The 18,093-nt window shown below is 35.0% G+C and overlaps 1 protein-coding gene across 5 annotated transcripts in view; it reads left to right on the forward strand.

The window, feature by feature from the left end:
- Positions 1-17,115, forward strand: part of cxxc5a (CXXC finger protein 5a) — a 142,376-nt gene extending 125,261 nt beyond the window's left edge. For 4 of the 5 annotated variants that reach the window (XM_056446776.1, XM_056446775.1, XM_056446773.1 and 1 more), the window contains exon 3: positions 15,759-17,115. In XM_056446776.1, the coding sequence (XP_056302751.1) occupies positions 15,759-15,803 (45 nt within the window). In that variant the 3' untranslated portion in view covers positions 15,804-17,115. The remainder of the gene's footprint in view (positions 1-15,758) is intronic. The other variant, XM_056446777.1, reaches the window with a different exon arrangement.
- The last annotated feature ends 978 nt before the right edge of the window (positions 17,116-18,093 follow it).

Below are 18,093 nucleotides of genomic sequence, written 5' to 3' on the forward strand. Positions count from 1 at the left end.
ATTTTCAACACCAAAAGTCGACAGAGCAGAGATCAAGCTCCCATAATGCAATTCACAACCGTAAATAAATGGAAAACACCACTGGTGAATCACAAAATACATGGAAACTGTTAATTAACAGATATTTTACAGGGTTTTCTGTCCAATGCACTTGCAGTGACCTATCGAAGTGAGTGTTTGCTGGTTGTATTGCACTAGTGACTGTGTGTGTGTGGTAAAGTGTGTGTGTGTGTGTTTGTCTGAGAGCGAGGGCACAGGCAGGCAGTGATCCTGCAGCACTGGGTGTTTTCAGCTTTCACGGTGCATTGCTGGCGTCTCAGAGAGAGCCATAAAAACACAGGGGCGAGTGAGGGGGGAGTCCAGGCCTTCGCCACCTCACACCTCACTGACTGGAGATGTGGGGAATTATTTTAGGAAGCCTGCGTCTGAATGGAAATAAAAGAAGCACTGGAGAATTAGGAGCGCGAGTCTCATCCCACTGACGCTCACGTTCATCTGCGTGAAGATGTGCGACTGCTTGTTTGTTTATTTCAGCTGTTAATGCACATTTGCTTGTTAGCATGTGTTAGCATAAGTGTCTGTGAGGATTTATGCTAATTACATTTCATTCATTTGTATTTTGAGTACTGAAAAGTGTTGGTGTGGTTGTGCATATATTTTCTTCTGCACATGATGAATGTTAGGTGCTGGAAGAAATTTCACTTTTTTTGGTATATTTGTTTAATTAAACCAAAAATAGACTAAGCTGGGTGACACGTGACTCAGTGGTTAGCACTGTCGCCTCACAGCAAGAAGGTTGCTGGTTCGAGTCCTGGCTGGGTCGGTTGGCATTTCTGTGTGGAGTTTGTATGCTTTCCCCATGTTTGCGTGGGTTTCCTCCGTGTTCTCCGGTTTTCCCCACAGTCTAAAAACATGCAGTATAGGTTAATTGAACTGTGTGTGAATGAGTGTGTATAGATGTTTCCTGGTGCTGGGTTTGCAGCTGGAAGGGCATCCGATGTGTAGTACATAGGCTGAATAAGTTGGCGGTTCATTACGCTGTGACGACTACTGATGAATAAATGCACTAAGCTGAAAAGAAAATGAATGAATGGATTGAGACTAAGCTGGTTGAGTAGTCTTCTGAGGTCTATTTGGCTGATTTCATTAGCGTTTTTACTCACTTGTTTGCTTGTCAGACTGGAATATCAGTTGACTGACCATATTGGTAAATTAAAAATGTAAAAATTAGAATAAAATAATATAGAATATTTAAATAGTTTAAATAACACCTGAAATCCAAAGTTAAATAGATTAATAATTATTATTTTTTAGTTATGTGATGTATTTATTTGAGGCTTTCTGGTTTAGGGTTAGTCTGTAATTAAAATAAAATAAAATAAAATAAAATAAAATAAATAAATCAAAATAAAATAAAATAAAATAAAATAAAATAAAATAAAATAAAATAAAATAAAATAAAATAAAATAAAATAAAATAAAATAAAATGGTGTCACGATGGCGCAGTGGGTAGCACGATTGCTACACAGCAAAAAGATCGCTGGTTCAAGCCCCAGCTGGGTCAGTTGGCATTTCTGTGTGGAGTTTGCATGTTCTCCTCGTGTTCATATGGGTTTCCCCTGGGTGGTCCGGTTTCCCCTACAGTCCAAATAGGTGAATTGAATGAAGTAAATTGGCTGTAGTGTATGTGTGTAAATGCAAGAGACTGCACTGCATAAAACATATGCTGGATATGTTAACGGTTCATTCCGCTGTGGCGACCCCTGATGAATAAGGTGACTAAGCTGAAAAGTAAATAAATAAAAAATAAAACATTTAACAAGAAAACTTTTTTCATCTTTTAGTTTTACTAAAATCTAAAACAATCTGCATAACCAAGAAACTAAACAACAAAACAAAACATTAAACTATATAATTTGATAAAAATGAATAGCCAAAACAAAAAGTGGCACATGAATAGTGACAATACCAAAACAAAATTATGAAAACCTTAAAATTGAAAAGGAGGAAATGTTTTAAAGAACTGTCAAAACTATTACTATAAAACCTACAGTATTATAATTGCTGTTAAATTGATTAACAATAATATAATTGCTGTTATAATTGCTGTTGTAATAGGTTAAAAATCTGTTTACACATATTTGAATCCGAACAACATCTTTCATTAGTGTAATCTCACGTAGTCAAGTTGATTCAATCATACAAAACAGCTTGATATTTTTGATTGATAATGATATAATTAACACCATCACAATTAATACCTGGCAAAATGTTTTTCACAGTTTAATTTTAACATAAGTTTATGCAAAACAACAGAAATGTGTCCTCATTTCTATTGTAATAATTTTGTAATCATCTAATTGTGTCACCTAATTTATGGGGTAAAACAAAACATTTAAAATGACATAAAATATTTACATTTACATACAATTTATTTATTATTTCCTCTTCTACTTTGTCTTTTTTATTGCTGACATACTTTGTTAGAGTTAATGCGACAGGTTGGATTAGATTATTGCTATTTTAGCTTGCTGTATATCAAAGCAAAAGAGATCTATTCAATGTCCCTATTTACATAACAGCTAAACATGTGTGTGTGTGTGTGTGTGTGTGTATGTGTCTCATGCCGGTCAAATGTAGGCTTGATTTAAGATGACGGTGATATCCGTGCTCTGAAAGGGGGAGATGGTCTCGTCTTGGTATGAGCACACAGAGAGAAGCTGCCAACTTGCACCTCTATCTGACACCACACACACTTTCACATTCACACACACACACACACACACACACACACACAACCAAAGGTACACATGACCGCAGGGCTGCTGCAAAGACATACAGACACTGAAAGCAACAGGCAGATCGGCTTGGATGCTTTTAGAAAAAAAGAAGCCTAAAGGGTTGAAATCTTATTGTAGATCACACAGAGAAACATCCCATTATTGGTTGTCTGTCACTATACAGTTGTTTTTGCTGTGAATTCATCAAAAATGGCTTCTTGTTATGTTTGAGTAAAGTGAACACTAAAGATAAAAAAGAAATGTTATGTTAGCTTAGCAAAAAAAAAAAAAAAAAAAACAATGATCAAAGCTTTAAAACAATAACTCTTACAGTGTATTTAACGTATATCAAACCAGTTCAAGACCTTTAAACCTTCATCTATCTAGCTATCTATCATAACTATGTAAGCCTAGAAATTAACCTTGGACAGTTAAAGCATTCTAGGAACTCTATAGGAACTTTAGGAACATTTTAATACATGCTAGTAACATGCTAATTCATACTAGTAATATTCTAATTCATGTTAACTGCGCTATACATCCAACCCAGGCTCATTCTGAAAACGTACCGCTATATACATTTATAGAGATTGTGAAATACATCCCAGGAGGTAAATGTTTTGCAGTTTTTGTAGTTTTTTGCAGTTTCCGCCAGAGGCTGCTGTGTACAGTTTTTGGGATCTCAAATTTCTCTTGCGAGTGCCATTAGCACCTGCTGTTCTTGCAAAAATCCACCAGAGGCTGCTGTCGACTGACTTACTGACTGACTGAATGTCTGACCAATCGACTGACCCACCCTCCCAACCAATAGCGTTTTTAAAAACACCAGTTGACCCACCCACCCACTTTCCTAAACCCACCCGATCGTTTTAAAAAACAAAAAAGAAAAACCCTCGTCTGAGTTTTATCCTTTTTCAGATTTTACCACATTTTCACCCTGTTATTTATTTGTTTATTTTATTTATTTTTTTGACTTCTGTTTTTGTCTTACCTGATTTCTGGAACCTCTCTTTACCGGACTCGAATCCCCTCATCGTGGTTAACTCCTCTCTGTGTCTCAAGTCTGCCGACGTACATGGCGAGCTAATTGGACAAACTGGTAACAGCGGGAAAGCCATCCATATGAGGTAAAAGGTCAGTGCAGATCGCAAAAAGAAACGGCGTGACACCTCCCCGTAGCATTCGTTTTAAAAACGAAATGCAGCCATAAGTACCTCTGGCTACATAATTTGCGATCTCCAGAAACATATATAGGGGGACATTTTCAGAATGAGCCTATGTTGTATACATCAGTAAAAACATGTTAATTGCTTCAGTCTAGCAAACATGCCAGCAGCAGCAGCTATAGCATGTTAAATCATACAAGCATAAAGTTTTAAAATGGTGTACGTTATAAACATACCAGCAACATGTTAGCCATGAGAAACATTCTTGAATCATGCTTAGACAGGTTAGCATAATGTTAAAACATATTAATTTGTGATAGCAACTTGTTATTAGTATGTTGTTAACCTATTTTAACAGCTAACATTAGAGAAACATGCAATCAACATGAAACAGTCACAACTGAAATGTTAACAATATGCTTATTAATGAAAACGATATTGAAACATGTTAGCAAAATTGTAAAAAGTTTACAAACATTTGGACACAATATTAGCTAAATCATTCGAGAAACATGCTAGCATTAGCCATCTGATAAAAACATATTCTTAATTTATTTTGGACAATAGTTATACAGCTATTTTATGTTAAAAATACACTGGTCATGCTAGCAACACATTCTTCCTTACTAGCATAGTGTGCTAAATATCTATCTGCTAAAACATGCTATTAATCTGCTATAACATCCTAAAGCCCGTGCTCACACTGTTTGATTTCAGCCACAATTTGGTTGTCTGAGAAAAAATTCTGATATCCTAAAAGATAATGTAATCCTAGGCTAAAATCTGTGTTCTTTGATCGTTGGTTTGACATGTTTACCGACAACCGCGTAATGCTCGTTGCTATCACATCTTCCCTCTGATGAAGTTCTGGCAGCGTCTGAAGATTTCAGAGTCTGCTCTGCAGTGTGACTTTAGTTTATGACTTGCTAGCATAGTCTTAAACATGTCAATTCTTGCTAGCAACATAACAGTCCAGGGTAAAAACATGCTAACAACAAACTAATTAATGCTATCACTGTCAAGCCTGCATCAAAGCTCTCATCAAACTCGTCTAGTTTAATTTAACCTTCAGTCTAGAATTTTTAGCTCAGACTATCGAGCGGAAACAGTGAAACTGTGCTCTCCTGTCCCCTCAGGTCAGTAACAGAGCGCCGTCGTATCACTGACCTGTGGAAACTGAGCCCTCAGCACATCGCAGCGGTAACTTATTCATAGGAAAATCAATAAACACAGATTAAGATGTGGGTCTTCTGGTTGACACCTTGCTGGAATGATGACCTTGCCGAAAAGAGTCGCCTCCTTGTTAGGGTCGGCTGTTTGGACAAAGCTGGGGTTAAAGGTCACGGGTCAGGCATTGCAGTGGTTGGCTGTGGGCTGGTCTGTGAAAGAGGATTGGCCGTTAGGGTCACTTCTAGTGGGTTATTTACTAGTTAAAGGTCACAGCTAGTGAATTCTTGAGGGCTCCTGTGTGAGACGCACCCATAGTGTTGTGATTGAGTTTCGCATGATTGTATTGTTGGTGCGAAATGAGTATTTACTTGAATTTTCAGTATGTAAACTGAGCAGGAGGAGGAAGTGCATCATGAAACAAGGTGAATATTTATTAAGGACAAAATCTTAAAAAACTATAGATAAATATGCAAATAAATACAAAGTCTTAAGACATATATAAATATAAATGAATAAGCAAAGAAATAAAAAAATATGAATAATTAATTGGAACAAAGGGCACACAGTTGAGAGACATATAGTACATTTGTAAACAGATCTATCTATCTATCTATCTATCTATCTATCTATCTATCTATCTATCTATCTATCTATCTATCTATCTATCTATCTATCTGTCTGTCTGTCTGTCTGTCTGTCTGTCTGTCTGTCTGTCTGTCTGTCTGTCTGTCTGTCTGTCTGTCTGTCTGTCTGTCTGTCTGTCTGTCTATCTGTCTGTCTGTCTGTCTGTCTGTCTGTGTGACTGTGTATCTAGATAGAGATATAGATCTTATGTTCTCATAGATTAAATTAAATTATTAAATCATACATTAAATTATTAATACATTCGTGATGAAATATGTGGATTTATTCATCTATATATTTATTAGCATATTTATTTATATATTTAATTAATGTTGACTTTTGTGGGTTTAGGCAGTTTTGTATTTTATGTGTGGCAGGTTTTGTCCTCTGTAATATTAAGTCTTAACACTAATTTCTTCTTACTTCATAGCTCTTTACAAGTTTATAATTCAATAATAATAATAAAATAATAATAATGTACCTCACAGTTATGTTAGAAATAAACATAAATATATGAATAAATATAAATTAATTGATAAATATAAATTTATTGACTATGAATACTTTTATTCAGCAAGGAAGCATTAAATATATTATAAAATATAAATATCTTTATATTTCTTGATCAACAAATCAGCATTTTTGATTCTGAAGGATCATCACACCCAAAACTGGAGTAATGATGCAAAAAATTCAGCTTTGTAATCATAGGAATAAATGACCATTTCAAATAAATGTACATAGAAACAGTTATTTTAACTGATATAGTACCCCACAATATTACTTTTTATTTCATTAAATACATTAGTTTATTTCTATACAGGACATTGAATATTTGGACATTAAATAAAGTTTATATAATCTTGGATACTTTATTCACTGAGATTAACAATGCATTATCCGCTTGTTAAGTGTAACGTTATGCGAAGTGGCTTCCGGGTCAAATCGCTGTAACAAACTGTACGAGTAAACTCATCAAATGGTAATAATAAACATTTGCAAAACGATGTAATACTTTCAAAAATCTTGATCGCAATAAATATATATATATATATATATATATATATATATATATATATATATATATATATATATATATATATATATATATATGTATATATATATATCCATGCTGAATTTACGATGGCCATATTAATATTTTATTAATTGCTAATATATTGGTGTCTGTGATGCAGTAAATCTAGAGACTGTTGTGTACTCCATGATTTTATATAAAATTCACTATAATCTGTGATATGACGAAAAAGTGGTCATAAAAGAATATTTTCTCAATTCAAATGAGTAGCTGCTTGGACGACTTAACAAGTGGATAGGAATGTCTTCAGTTTCAGTCACTGAAATGCTGAATTTTTTCTTAGCCTAAAGAGTTTGATATATTAGAGTTTGGTATATTTGATGTCATTTGACACTATTCATACACCCTAATTAAAATTACCTCTAGAAACTTGCTGTCTAATTCGAAAACTCCACCCAATAGCTTTATTCAAAGATTACATTAGGAAACGCTAAACCATTGAAGAGCTCAAAGTTAGCATCTGCCCAGCTGATGTTGTGGAACACTCTAGTTAATATATCATCTATCTCCACATGGTTTTAGGTGTTTGAAACTTGTTGGTCTTACTTTGTCTTGTCCAGAGCAGCTTCAATAATACTGAGTGTGTGTGGGCTAGTGGTGCACAAGTGATCATGTGAGCAGGGATGTGTTTGCGCCTATGGCTTGGGCTAGATTTTGTGCCGCAGTACGAACACAGCAATGCCTGAGTTTCAACCTCGACGTTGCCTCACAAGGCTTCTTGCTTTTCCTCAGCTGGCCCGATCTCAGCGCCCACCTGAGTCCTGCCGCGGACGCCAACCCGACAGACGCGCAGCACTGAGAGAAGACAGAGAGAGAGCGAGATATAAAGAGGCCGTAGCGAGAGCAGTGTGGTGGGCGCTCGACGTGACTGCGTGGTGACTAAATAATGAATGTGGCGTATCGGCTTTCACGTGGAGCCAGGGCCATGGCCCATGGCTGGAGAGGAGGAGGGGGCAGGAAAGACAGAGCAGGGAGCGAAACTGGGAGAAGGAGGAATTAGATGAATCACAACGGCCGCAGAGGAGAGCGGAAGGATGCAAAACAACCAAAGTCTGTGGATTTGGGGATTTTTTGATTAGAAATGGTTTCAAGAAAAATCCGTCTGCAGGAAGTGGGATGAAATTTACAATGAAATCATTATCATGTTCATACATAGGCTCTTTGCTTGTAGAGATGCAGCAACGTATCAGCCGATAATACATATTGGCTGTTTTTTGATCTGCTATTATTTCTTTAAAAACAAAACAAAACAAAAAAACACTAGAAGAGATTCAATTCAATTCAGTTCAATTCAAGTTTATTTGTAAAGAAGTAGCTTTACAAAAAGTGCACATTATTGCATTACAATCAAAATCAGAAAGGTTAAGGAGCTGCATATGTATTTACAAAATAACATTGTTGAACTGTAGAAGGGAGCATAATTGGGCAGACACGACATTTTCTAATATTTTAGACATAAATGGAAGATTTGAAAATTGATTTAGGCCTATAATTAGCTAAGTAGCTGCAATCAAGTTGTGGTTTCATAATAAGAGGCTTAATAACAGCTAGCTTGAAAGGGTTTGCATCGTGGCCTAAAGATAAGGAAGAGTTGATGACATTAAGAATCGGTTCTCCTACTACAGGTAGCAACTCCTTCTGTAATTTTGTTGGAATGGGATCTAACATACTTGGAGCTGATTTAGATGCTTTGTTAATTTATCTAGCTCCTCCTGTCCTATGATTTTGAAGCACTTATGTACTCACCAGGTCTGTAGCCTGCCTGGTAAAAGGGGTGTTTCTTTTTATCTGGATTAGCTTATTGGATGGTCATCATAACCACACTTTTTGATGTACCAAAATGTACCAAAATATGAACACAATATTAACAAATAATTAAAATATATTAAATTTAGAATAAATAAATATGAATAAACATGTATTTTAAAAATACTAATTTATTATTGCATCATATATCATTAGAAAAAATAGTTATCTGTTATTTTTAAATTAAAACTGTAGTCTGTTGTCATTTAGTGATGTTTTGTAAACAAATTTCAGGAGGAGCACGTGCAGAAGTTTCAGTATCAAATACGTCATTGACAATCATTCCATTATCCAATCAGTTCTTGACCAAACCCCTATATATACCAAAGCTGTCTTACCTGCAGCATCTCACGACTTTAGCATCCTTCCACCACCCCGACACCTCACCTCTTAAGCATTACATTCCCGAGGGGAGCGTTCTGGGGCCGGGCTAGATACTTCGCTCTAATCCCAACTCCTCTCTGTTTCCTGAAAAGGGGAATAACTCGAGTTGGGGTGTCTGCCCGAGCTCAAAGCCCTCTCCCCGGACAGCACGCCAATATGCCTTATTCTGAAACGATTGCAAGTGTAAACTCGTGAATTAGGCAAATAGCCAACAGATTCAATATTCCTTAGTGAGAATTTGTCCATTTGAATAATAAAACGTTTAAACAATACTAATAATAATGTAGCTTTATGATTTTTCTAGCCTCTCTTGTAAATTGGTACCTTTAAAAAATCATGGATAAAAACAATAGCCAAATTAGTATTCAAATGAATAGTAATATGGGCCGCTTTTGGTGCTTCACTTTTCATTGATCACTTTTTGTTTCAGGAATAAGGTGCAAGATTTAGAATAAAAGTTACTTGTAAAATGTTTTTTTTTCTATTTAAAAACAGTACAGTATAACAAGATGACTTCGCTTTTGTCAGATTGTATGTTTTCTTGCACAGCTGATTGTTGGACTAATGGAAAATAATAGTTGGCATTGGCCAAAACAGGTTAGCTGAAGTCACAACAGCCAACAGAGGATTCTGTTTGGTCTTAAAGCCTTTTTCTGTGGTTTTTTTACAGTTTATGATGGCATAGCAGTCTAAATAAGATAAATGAGCTCATGTGACAAACCCTGGACCCTTTGTCAGTGAGGGGTGGGTCTTTCAAACCCACAACACCCAAATTAAAAATCCAAGGCTTTTGTCCAATCAGATCGTGTGTGACCAGTTTAAAACCATATAGGAAACATCTTCAAATCAATCATCTATTTTAATGACCACAGTTTACATACAGCAAGTGAGCAATTAGCAAATATGATTATTGAACCGGCCAATAGTTTAATCAAATCTGTGCTGGTATCAGCTAAAAGAATATCCTAGCAGTGCTCCACTAATAGCTTGTTAAATGCTTGAGCTGAAACTTTTCTATTGAAACAGGAACTTTCATTGGGAGATACTGAAGACCTTTATAAAATCGGCCATGATCATTAGTTGTAGTTACGTAACATCTGTCCCTGTTTCTGAATATGCACAGTTATCTACCATATGGCAGGCAAGTAGTATGTAAAGAGCATATCTGACTCCATAGGGTTTGTAAAACTGTAGGCAAAATGATTCTGAATGGCTTTCTAATTCTGGTCAGGATTCTGGTCAGGATTTGTGGAGCTGTGCTGATGGATTTGCTCTTCAATGCTTGGACTTTCAGCAGTAAAAAACCACACTGAACTGAACTAAACTGAACTTCAACTCTGAAAACTGCACTGAAAGTGCTCTGAAAGTATCAGTTTGCTAGAACTTCTATGTTAAGCTGCTTTGACACAATCTGCATTGTAAAAGTGCTATAGAAATAGACATCAGTTGAATTGAATTCTCATGTGGCTACCTTTAATCGCAATAAAAAGTTTATATTTTTTTAAGTTTATCGCAATGGGAATTGTTTTCTTCTTTAAGAAAAATATCAATTTTAAAAATAAATTTAGTTAATTTAGTTCCAAGTTTTAGTTACAACTCAGTAACAATAGTTCTCCTAAAAATTACAATTCTATCATTGTTTACTCACTATTTACTTGTTTCAAATCTCCATGAGTTTATGTTTTTCTGTTGAACACAAAAGAAGATATTTTGAAGAATGCTGGACATTGGTAACCACTGATTTCCATAGTACTTTTTTCCTGGTTATTTATTAAGTATCTGTACTGTATATGACATGGGCCTGTTGGTTTGAACATTTCTGCAGTGGTTTGCATGTTTCAAAATAGAAATGTCTAATCCGTTATATATGTCATACAACAATTAAATATAAGCCTATATATATATATATATTTATATATATATATATATATATATATATATATATATATATATATATATATATATATGGTTTGAGTTACCTTAACTTGTTGGGTTTTACAGTGTAATTAAGCCTATGACACTTTAATCTGAACACTAATAACTTGAAAAATAACTAGTAAAATATTATTTTTTGAAAACTAATTGATTTTTAATATTACAATATATATTTTTAAATTACTTATTTAAAATGAGCTGAAACAACACAATTCTTACACTGTAAAACAGTCAACTTTATCAAATGAAATGAGTGTAGTTAACACAAAATTGACTGAAAGTTAATTCTACTCATTTGAAAAGAGTTTTGAACTCAGTGTTGAAGGTAATGAGTTAATTAAATACCTCATTACGTCAATTTAAATGAAATACATTTACAGTACTCAGATAGATCAGTTAACTTAAATTAATTTAACTTAAATGGTTTGTAGCAATCAGTTTCCTCAAACGGTTTGAGTTGCCTTAACTTATTGGGTTTTACAGTACTCAGTTGGTTTGAGTTCTCTTCATTTATTGGGACACAAATTGCTTTGTTTACTCAAATTAATTAAGTTCACAGTACTCAATAGGAATAGTTTACATAAATGGTTTGTTGCAATTGGTTTAAGTTACTCAAATGGTTTAAGTTACCTTAACTTTTGGGGTTTTATAGTGTAATTAAGCCTATGACACTTAAATCTGAATACTGATATCTTGGAAAATAACTATAAAATATTATTTTATGAAATATTATATTTTTGACTTATTCCGATATATATTCAAATTACGTATTTAAAATGAGCTGAAACAACACAATTCTTGACAATTTTTTTGGACAACTTTCTTGTTGTTATGAAAGTCAATGGTTTCAAGTGTTCAGCTTTCTTCAAAATATCTCCTTTAGTGTTTAACTGAAGAAAAAAATCTTGTGAAGGTTTGGAAATACTTGAGGCAGAGGAAGTAGCGAGTATTTCTTTTTTGGGGGTGAAAACAAGTAAATTTCCCAGAGATGGGTTGCAGCTGGAAGAGCATCCGCTGCGTAAAACATGTGCAGTAGTCGGTACATTCCGCTGTGGCGACCCCAGATTAATAAAGGGACTAAGCCGAATAGAAAATTAATAAATGAACAGCAAGTAAAGAAATGAATCTCTTTTTACAGTGAATGCTTGAGGTAATGTATTAAATGTGGAACCTGCTCAGATAGTTTGTGATTTTAGTAGTTGCTAGTATGTGAAGAGAGTAGTATTATTGCTGCATTTTGTTTACCTTGGAAGCTGGTGTTTTGAAGGTGACTACAATCCTGGACACTAATTGGAAAACCAAGATGGATGCATCCATTGATAGCAAAAGCAGCTGTATTAGCACCGATTGCTCAGAAATGTCATGTCCACTGAGGTTGGATAGTAGTCTGTGCAGCAAATAACTAAATAATACATTACTATTTCTCATTGTTGATGTGCTGAGCAGCCATCTTGATTTCTGAAATAGCAGTCTTCCAGTTAAAATTTCCCAGTAGGAACTCAACATTTCTGACATCCTTGTATACCTCAACCACTGTCGTAGCCACTAAGCTTATCACATTGCATCCTGGGATTGGCTTCTCCATAAGGGAAAATTGCAATGTTACCTTTGATTCTGGCGTTTGACGTGAGATATCCTTTTTCAGCCACAGCAGTTTATTGTATTTACTTTCCTCTGACAGAAAATAAGGACCACACACCCTCAAAAGGAAAGAAAGTGACCTTTGAAAAATGTGTTGTTTTATCCAGGAAATACTTAGATTTTCCACTCGAATTGATGAGATAGCATTTCTGAATTTGTATTATTGATAAAAGTGTCAGCAGTAAGAATGGCAGTAAAGGAACACAACTAATGCAATGGGTCACATGACAAATGTAGCAGCAACCCAGTACTGGGAACCATCCATACACACTTAGTCACACACATACACTACGCCCAATTAAGTTTATTCAATTCACCTATAGCACACGTCTTTGGACTGTGGAGTAAACTGGAGCACCCGTAGGAAACCCACGCAAACACTGGAAGAATATGCAAACTCCACACAGAAATGCCAACTGACCCAGCCAGGACTCAAACCTTCTTACTGTGAGGTGACAGTGCTAACCACTGAGCCATCATGTCTCCCTCACATTTGTACTATACAGACCTTTTTTTAACATTTGTATGCTGAATTGAAGTCAGCTAACCCTACAGTGTTTCTATTAGAGAATGAGTGAAATAATTGCTCAGATAAGCATGTGCAAAGAATAAAATATTTACAAATTTGAATCACTGAAATGTTCACAAATAAAGAAAAAATATCAAATAATATAATAGCAAAATGATCCTTTGTCAGTACAAATTACAATGATTGTCATTTTACAGTACGACGATCAATAAAAAAAAATACATTGCATATTATGGAGTGCAATAAAAAGATCATGGTAATTTTTTTCTTCTTTTTAAATATTTCCCTAATGATGTTTAACCGAGTAAGGAAATTCCCACAGTATTTCTGATAATATTTTTTCTTCTCGAGAAAGTCTTATTTGTTTTATTTTTGCTAGAATAAAAGAAGTTTTTAATTTTTTTAAAATTCATTTTATTAGCCTCTTTAAGCTATACATTTTTTTCGAAAGTCTACAGAACAAACCATCGTTATACAATAACTTGCCTAATTACCCTAACCTGCCTAGTTAACCTAATTAACCTAGTTAAGCCTGTCTTGAAGTGTCTTGAAAAAGTAAAATATTATTTACTGTCATCATGGCAAAGATAAAATGAATCAGTTATTAGAAATGAGTTATTAAAACTATTATGTTTAGAAATGTGTTGAGAAAAACTTCTCTCCGTTAAACAGATATTGGGGGGAAAAACCAGCTAATAATTCAGGGGGGCTAATAATTCTGACTTCAACTGTATATATGAATTAAACTGGTAAATACTGTCTGCAAAGGGACTAAGCCGAAAAGAAAATGGAACACTGTCTGCAGTCATTTCAAGTACAGCATAAGAATATAAGTATAAAAAAAGTCTAAACTTACATTGTGCATCACTCATACAATGATGCAAGCAATCAAATGAACTCTCAAGGCAAAATGAATGATGAATTCAGATGTCAGATGAAATACCTACTCTGATATTACAAATCAAACAAACCTGTTATCGTGATTTTTATGCGGTATTTGCAGGTGAGGCATTCTTAATCTGAAGAGCATCTGATTGGACGAAAATCTATGTAGTGCAGAATGAGTCATCAGTGTTTGTGTTCCATTTTCTTGAAATAGAAAGCAGCTGTTTTAATATGTATTTGTACACCAGTAGATTGTGTTAATATTTGGAGGTGGGGCATTCTCATTCTAGATTACATTTGATTGGACTAAACCTGTGTAGTGCAAGATGAGTCATCAGTGTTTGTGTTCCATTTTCTTGAAAGAGAAAGACGCTGTTTTAATGTGAATTTGTACACCAGTATACTGTGGTGGTATTTGGAGGTGGGGCATTCTCATTCTAGATTTCATCTGATTGGACGAAAATCTATGTAGTGCAGAATGAGTCATCAGTATTTCAGTTCCATTTTATTGAAAGAGAAAGGCATCGTGATCGTGTGTACACCAGTATTTTGTAGTGGTATTTGGAGGTGGGGCACCCTTGTTCTAGGTAGCATTTGATTGGACGAAACCCGTGAAGTGCAAGATGAATCATCAGTGTTTGTGTTCCATTTTCTTGTAAGAGAAAGCCGCTGTTTTAATCTGCATTTATACACAAGTATATTGTGGTGGTATTTGGAGGTGGGGCATTCTCATTCTAGATATCATCTGATTGGATGAAAATGTATGTAGTGCAGGATGAGTCAGAAGCATTTGAGTTCCATTTTCTTGAAAGAGAAAGCCGCTGGTTTAATGTGTGTTTGTACACCAGTATATTGTGGTAGTATTTGGATGTGGGATACTCTCATTCTAGGCAGCATTTGATTGGATGAAATATGTAGTGCAAGATGAGTCATCAGTATTTGTGTTCTGTTTTCTTGAAAGAGAAAGCTGCTGGTTTAATGTTTGTTTGTACACAAGTATATTGTGGCGGTATTTGGAGGTGGGGCATTCTCATTCTAGATATCATCTGATTGGATGAAAATGTATGTAGCGCAGGATGAGTCAGAAGCATTTGAGTTCTGTTTTCTTGAAAGAGAAAGCGGCTATTTTAATGTGTATTTGTACACCAGTGTATTGTGGTGGTATTTGGAGGTGGGGCATTCTCATTCTAGATTACATTTAATTGGACGAAACATCTTTAGTGCAAGATGAGTCATCAGTATTTGTGTTCCGTTTTCCTGAAAAAGAAAGCCGATGTTTTAATGTGTATTTGTACACAAGTATGTTATTGTGGTATTTGGAGGTTGGACACTCATTCTAGACAGCATTTGATTGGACGAAACCTGTATAGTGCAAGATGAGTCATTTTTTTTCCACTTTCTTGAATGAAAAAGATGCTTGTAATGCATATTTGCTAACCAGCATATAATCATTTGAGATGGAGTATTGGTATTTGGAGGTGGAACATTCTAATTGTAAGGACTGGATTTAAGCTGTGTAGTGCAGGATGAGTCATCAATATTTTTGTTTTATTTTCTTGAAAGACAAAGACTAAGTTTTGAATGTATATTTGAATTTTTGCATATGATTAGCTTGATTAAAAGCCACAAAACACTTATTTTGGTGCTTTAACTTATTTGTTTTTCAATTAAATTGCAATCCACTAAATATGGCTATTTCTGCCCCCCCCCCCCCCCCCATTTCTCTTTTTCTTTCTCTAAGAAGGTGATGCTGCCGACAGGCGCGGCGTTCCGGTGGTTCCAGTAGGACTGTGACCTCTGACCTCCACCCAAAGCTCTGCCATCAAGTGCAATGCCAACTCTCGCTTGGATCATCTCGGGCACCAACACTGGCTGACAAACACAATCTACATGAAAAGAAAAAAGAGAAACACAATACAACTATGAAAAAAAAACTTCATCACAAGATGCTGAACAATTAAACAACAATACAAAAAGAATCAAACGAGTAATGGATGCACCTACTTATTCCTTGAACCAAAAATTAAACATAAATAAAAATATCTATGGCAACTTTCATTCCCTTTTATATGTTTCCATTTTGGTACCTTTTTGTCCCTTTTCCAACAGATTTTTGTCTGTGGCTTAGACATGGAACTGTTCATTGACAAACAGAAATGGCGGACTCAGTGTGGACAATCAACAAAATTTCTGTGTTTGGTGTTAATGTTGTTCACGTGTGGAAAGATACAGTACTTGTGTAGAGAATGTAAATTTTACGGCTATATTTTAAAATTAGTGGCTAATGGCAAGCACTATTGTAATTTAGGACCATTGTTCTTACTTAAAAAACTGTATTTTATGATCGTTTCCTTTGTTTTTTTTTTGTTTTGTTTGATTTAAATTCATAGTTTTGAAAACTGATCAATGTTATGTCTTTCAAGGGATTCCAAAATCTACAAACCCAATTTTCTGAATGAACAAATATGCATTATAATAAACCCTACTCTGTCGATGACGTAATTGAAATATGAAATTACATCATTTCTGTAGGGTTGTTACTACTGGAAGCTCCAAAATATCAATATTTCATTTTGTTTTACTGTACTGGCAGCATTTTGTTATATTATGTCAGATTATATCATGTGACTTCTCATTACATTATGTTTAAAAATGTAATATTACAGATTGTCACATGATTGTTCTCAATGTACAGGTCTGAATTTTTACAGAGCCCTCCACAGCACTTGCTCGGCTCAATCAAACGCACTGAAAAAAAAAAAAAGATTTATCTTTTTATTTTGTTTTGTTTTGATGACATTGCCGGTAGCTACATCTTTTAAAAAAAGCAGCAATGTTTGTATTGGATTAGAACTATGGGCTGGTTTTGTGAATAAAAACAAATGCATGTATTTGTGTCGAAAAATTTACAGCTCTGACGTCTGTCTATTTGCATGTTTTTTAAGAAACAGCAGCAAACTTACAAAAAAAAACCTGACAACAAAATGGAAATGTTCGCAAAATCCTCTAGGTTGTTCTCTTTTCCATTCAAGCAGTAAAATAAAAAAGCAATGGGACACGGTATGTCATTTTGAGATGCGATAAAGATGTTTTATCAAGAGTCTTTGATTTCTTCATCTTTTCCTACTTGATGTCTGACACACTTATATCAATGAAGGGGCCCACTGATCTTAATATCACCTGCATTCCTTCATATGGTACAGTCTGACATTTAAAGGTAAAAAACACAATTAGAAGACAATGAATTATTGATACTCAGCCAACGTCTCTGACCGACAGTCTGTGAAAGCTAATCAGCAGCAAGTTAAATAGGAAAGTCGGGATGTTTTGGAAGCGCAAATACCTTTTGAGGTGTTCTACAAAAAAGTGCATGTGAGACAGTGGCACCGTTCATGTGGAAACATGTGGTATAAAAGATGGATACTTAAACAATTATTATCAACACCTTGGGTCAAATTAAAACTCGATATCCAGTCTGATCTCATAAGGAAACGTAACTATTTTATGTTTTCAGTTTAGTGGCTAATTTATACGAATTCGTAAAAGTTTAGTTCTATGAAAATATACGATTTTAAAAAGAAGGCGTGGCATCCAACCTGACCACTCAACCGTCATTGGGGGATAAGCAAATCATACTACATTGTTCAAATGAGATCTTACGAAAATAAGCTACTAAATCAAAACACTACGAATTGCCATGAAATAACGTTAGAATATCTGAGAGGGTGGGAACCATTAAGAGAAGTCAGATGGTCTGTTTACACAAAGGATAGCAAATGTAATCATGTTTTATTTTTTCTAAATTTACATTGAGATTAAAATGATATCATTTTAATGTTGGGTGACACGTTGGTCCAGTGGTTAGCACTGTTGCCTCGCAGCAAGAAGGTTGCTGGTTCGAGTTCCGGCTGGGTCAGTTCAAAGACATGCACTACAAGTGAATTGAATAAACTAAATTGGTCTATGTGTGTGAATGAGTGTGTATGGATGTTTCCCAGCTGGAGGGCATGCACTGTGTAAAACATATGCTAGATAAGTTGGCGGTTCATTCCGCAGTGGCTACCCCTGAGGAATAT

The sequence above is a fragment of the Danio aesculapii genome, chromosome 21 (genome assembly GCF_903798145.1).
Source record: "Danio aesculapii chromosome 21, fDanAes4.1, whole genome shotgun sequence".
In the NCBI taxonomy this organism is placed as follows: Eukaryota; Metazoa; Chordata; class Actinopteri; order Cypriniformes; family Danionidae; genus Danio; species Danio aesculapii.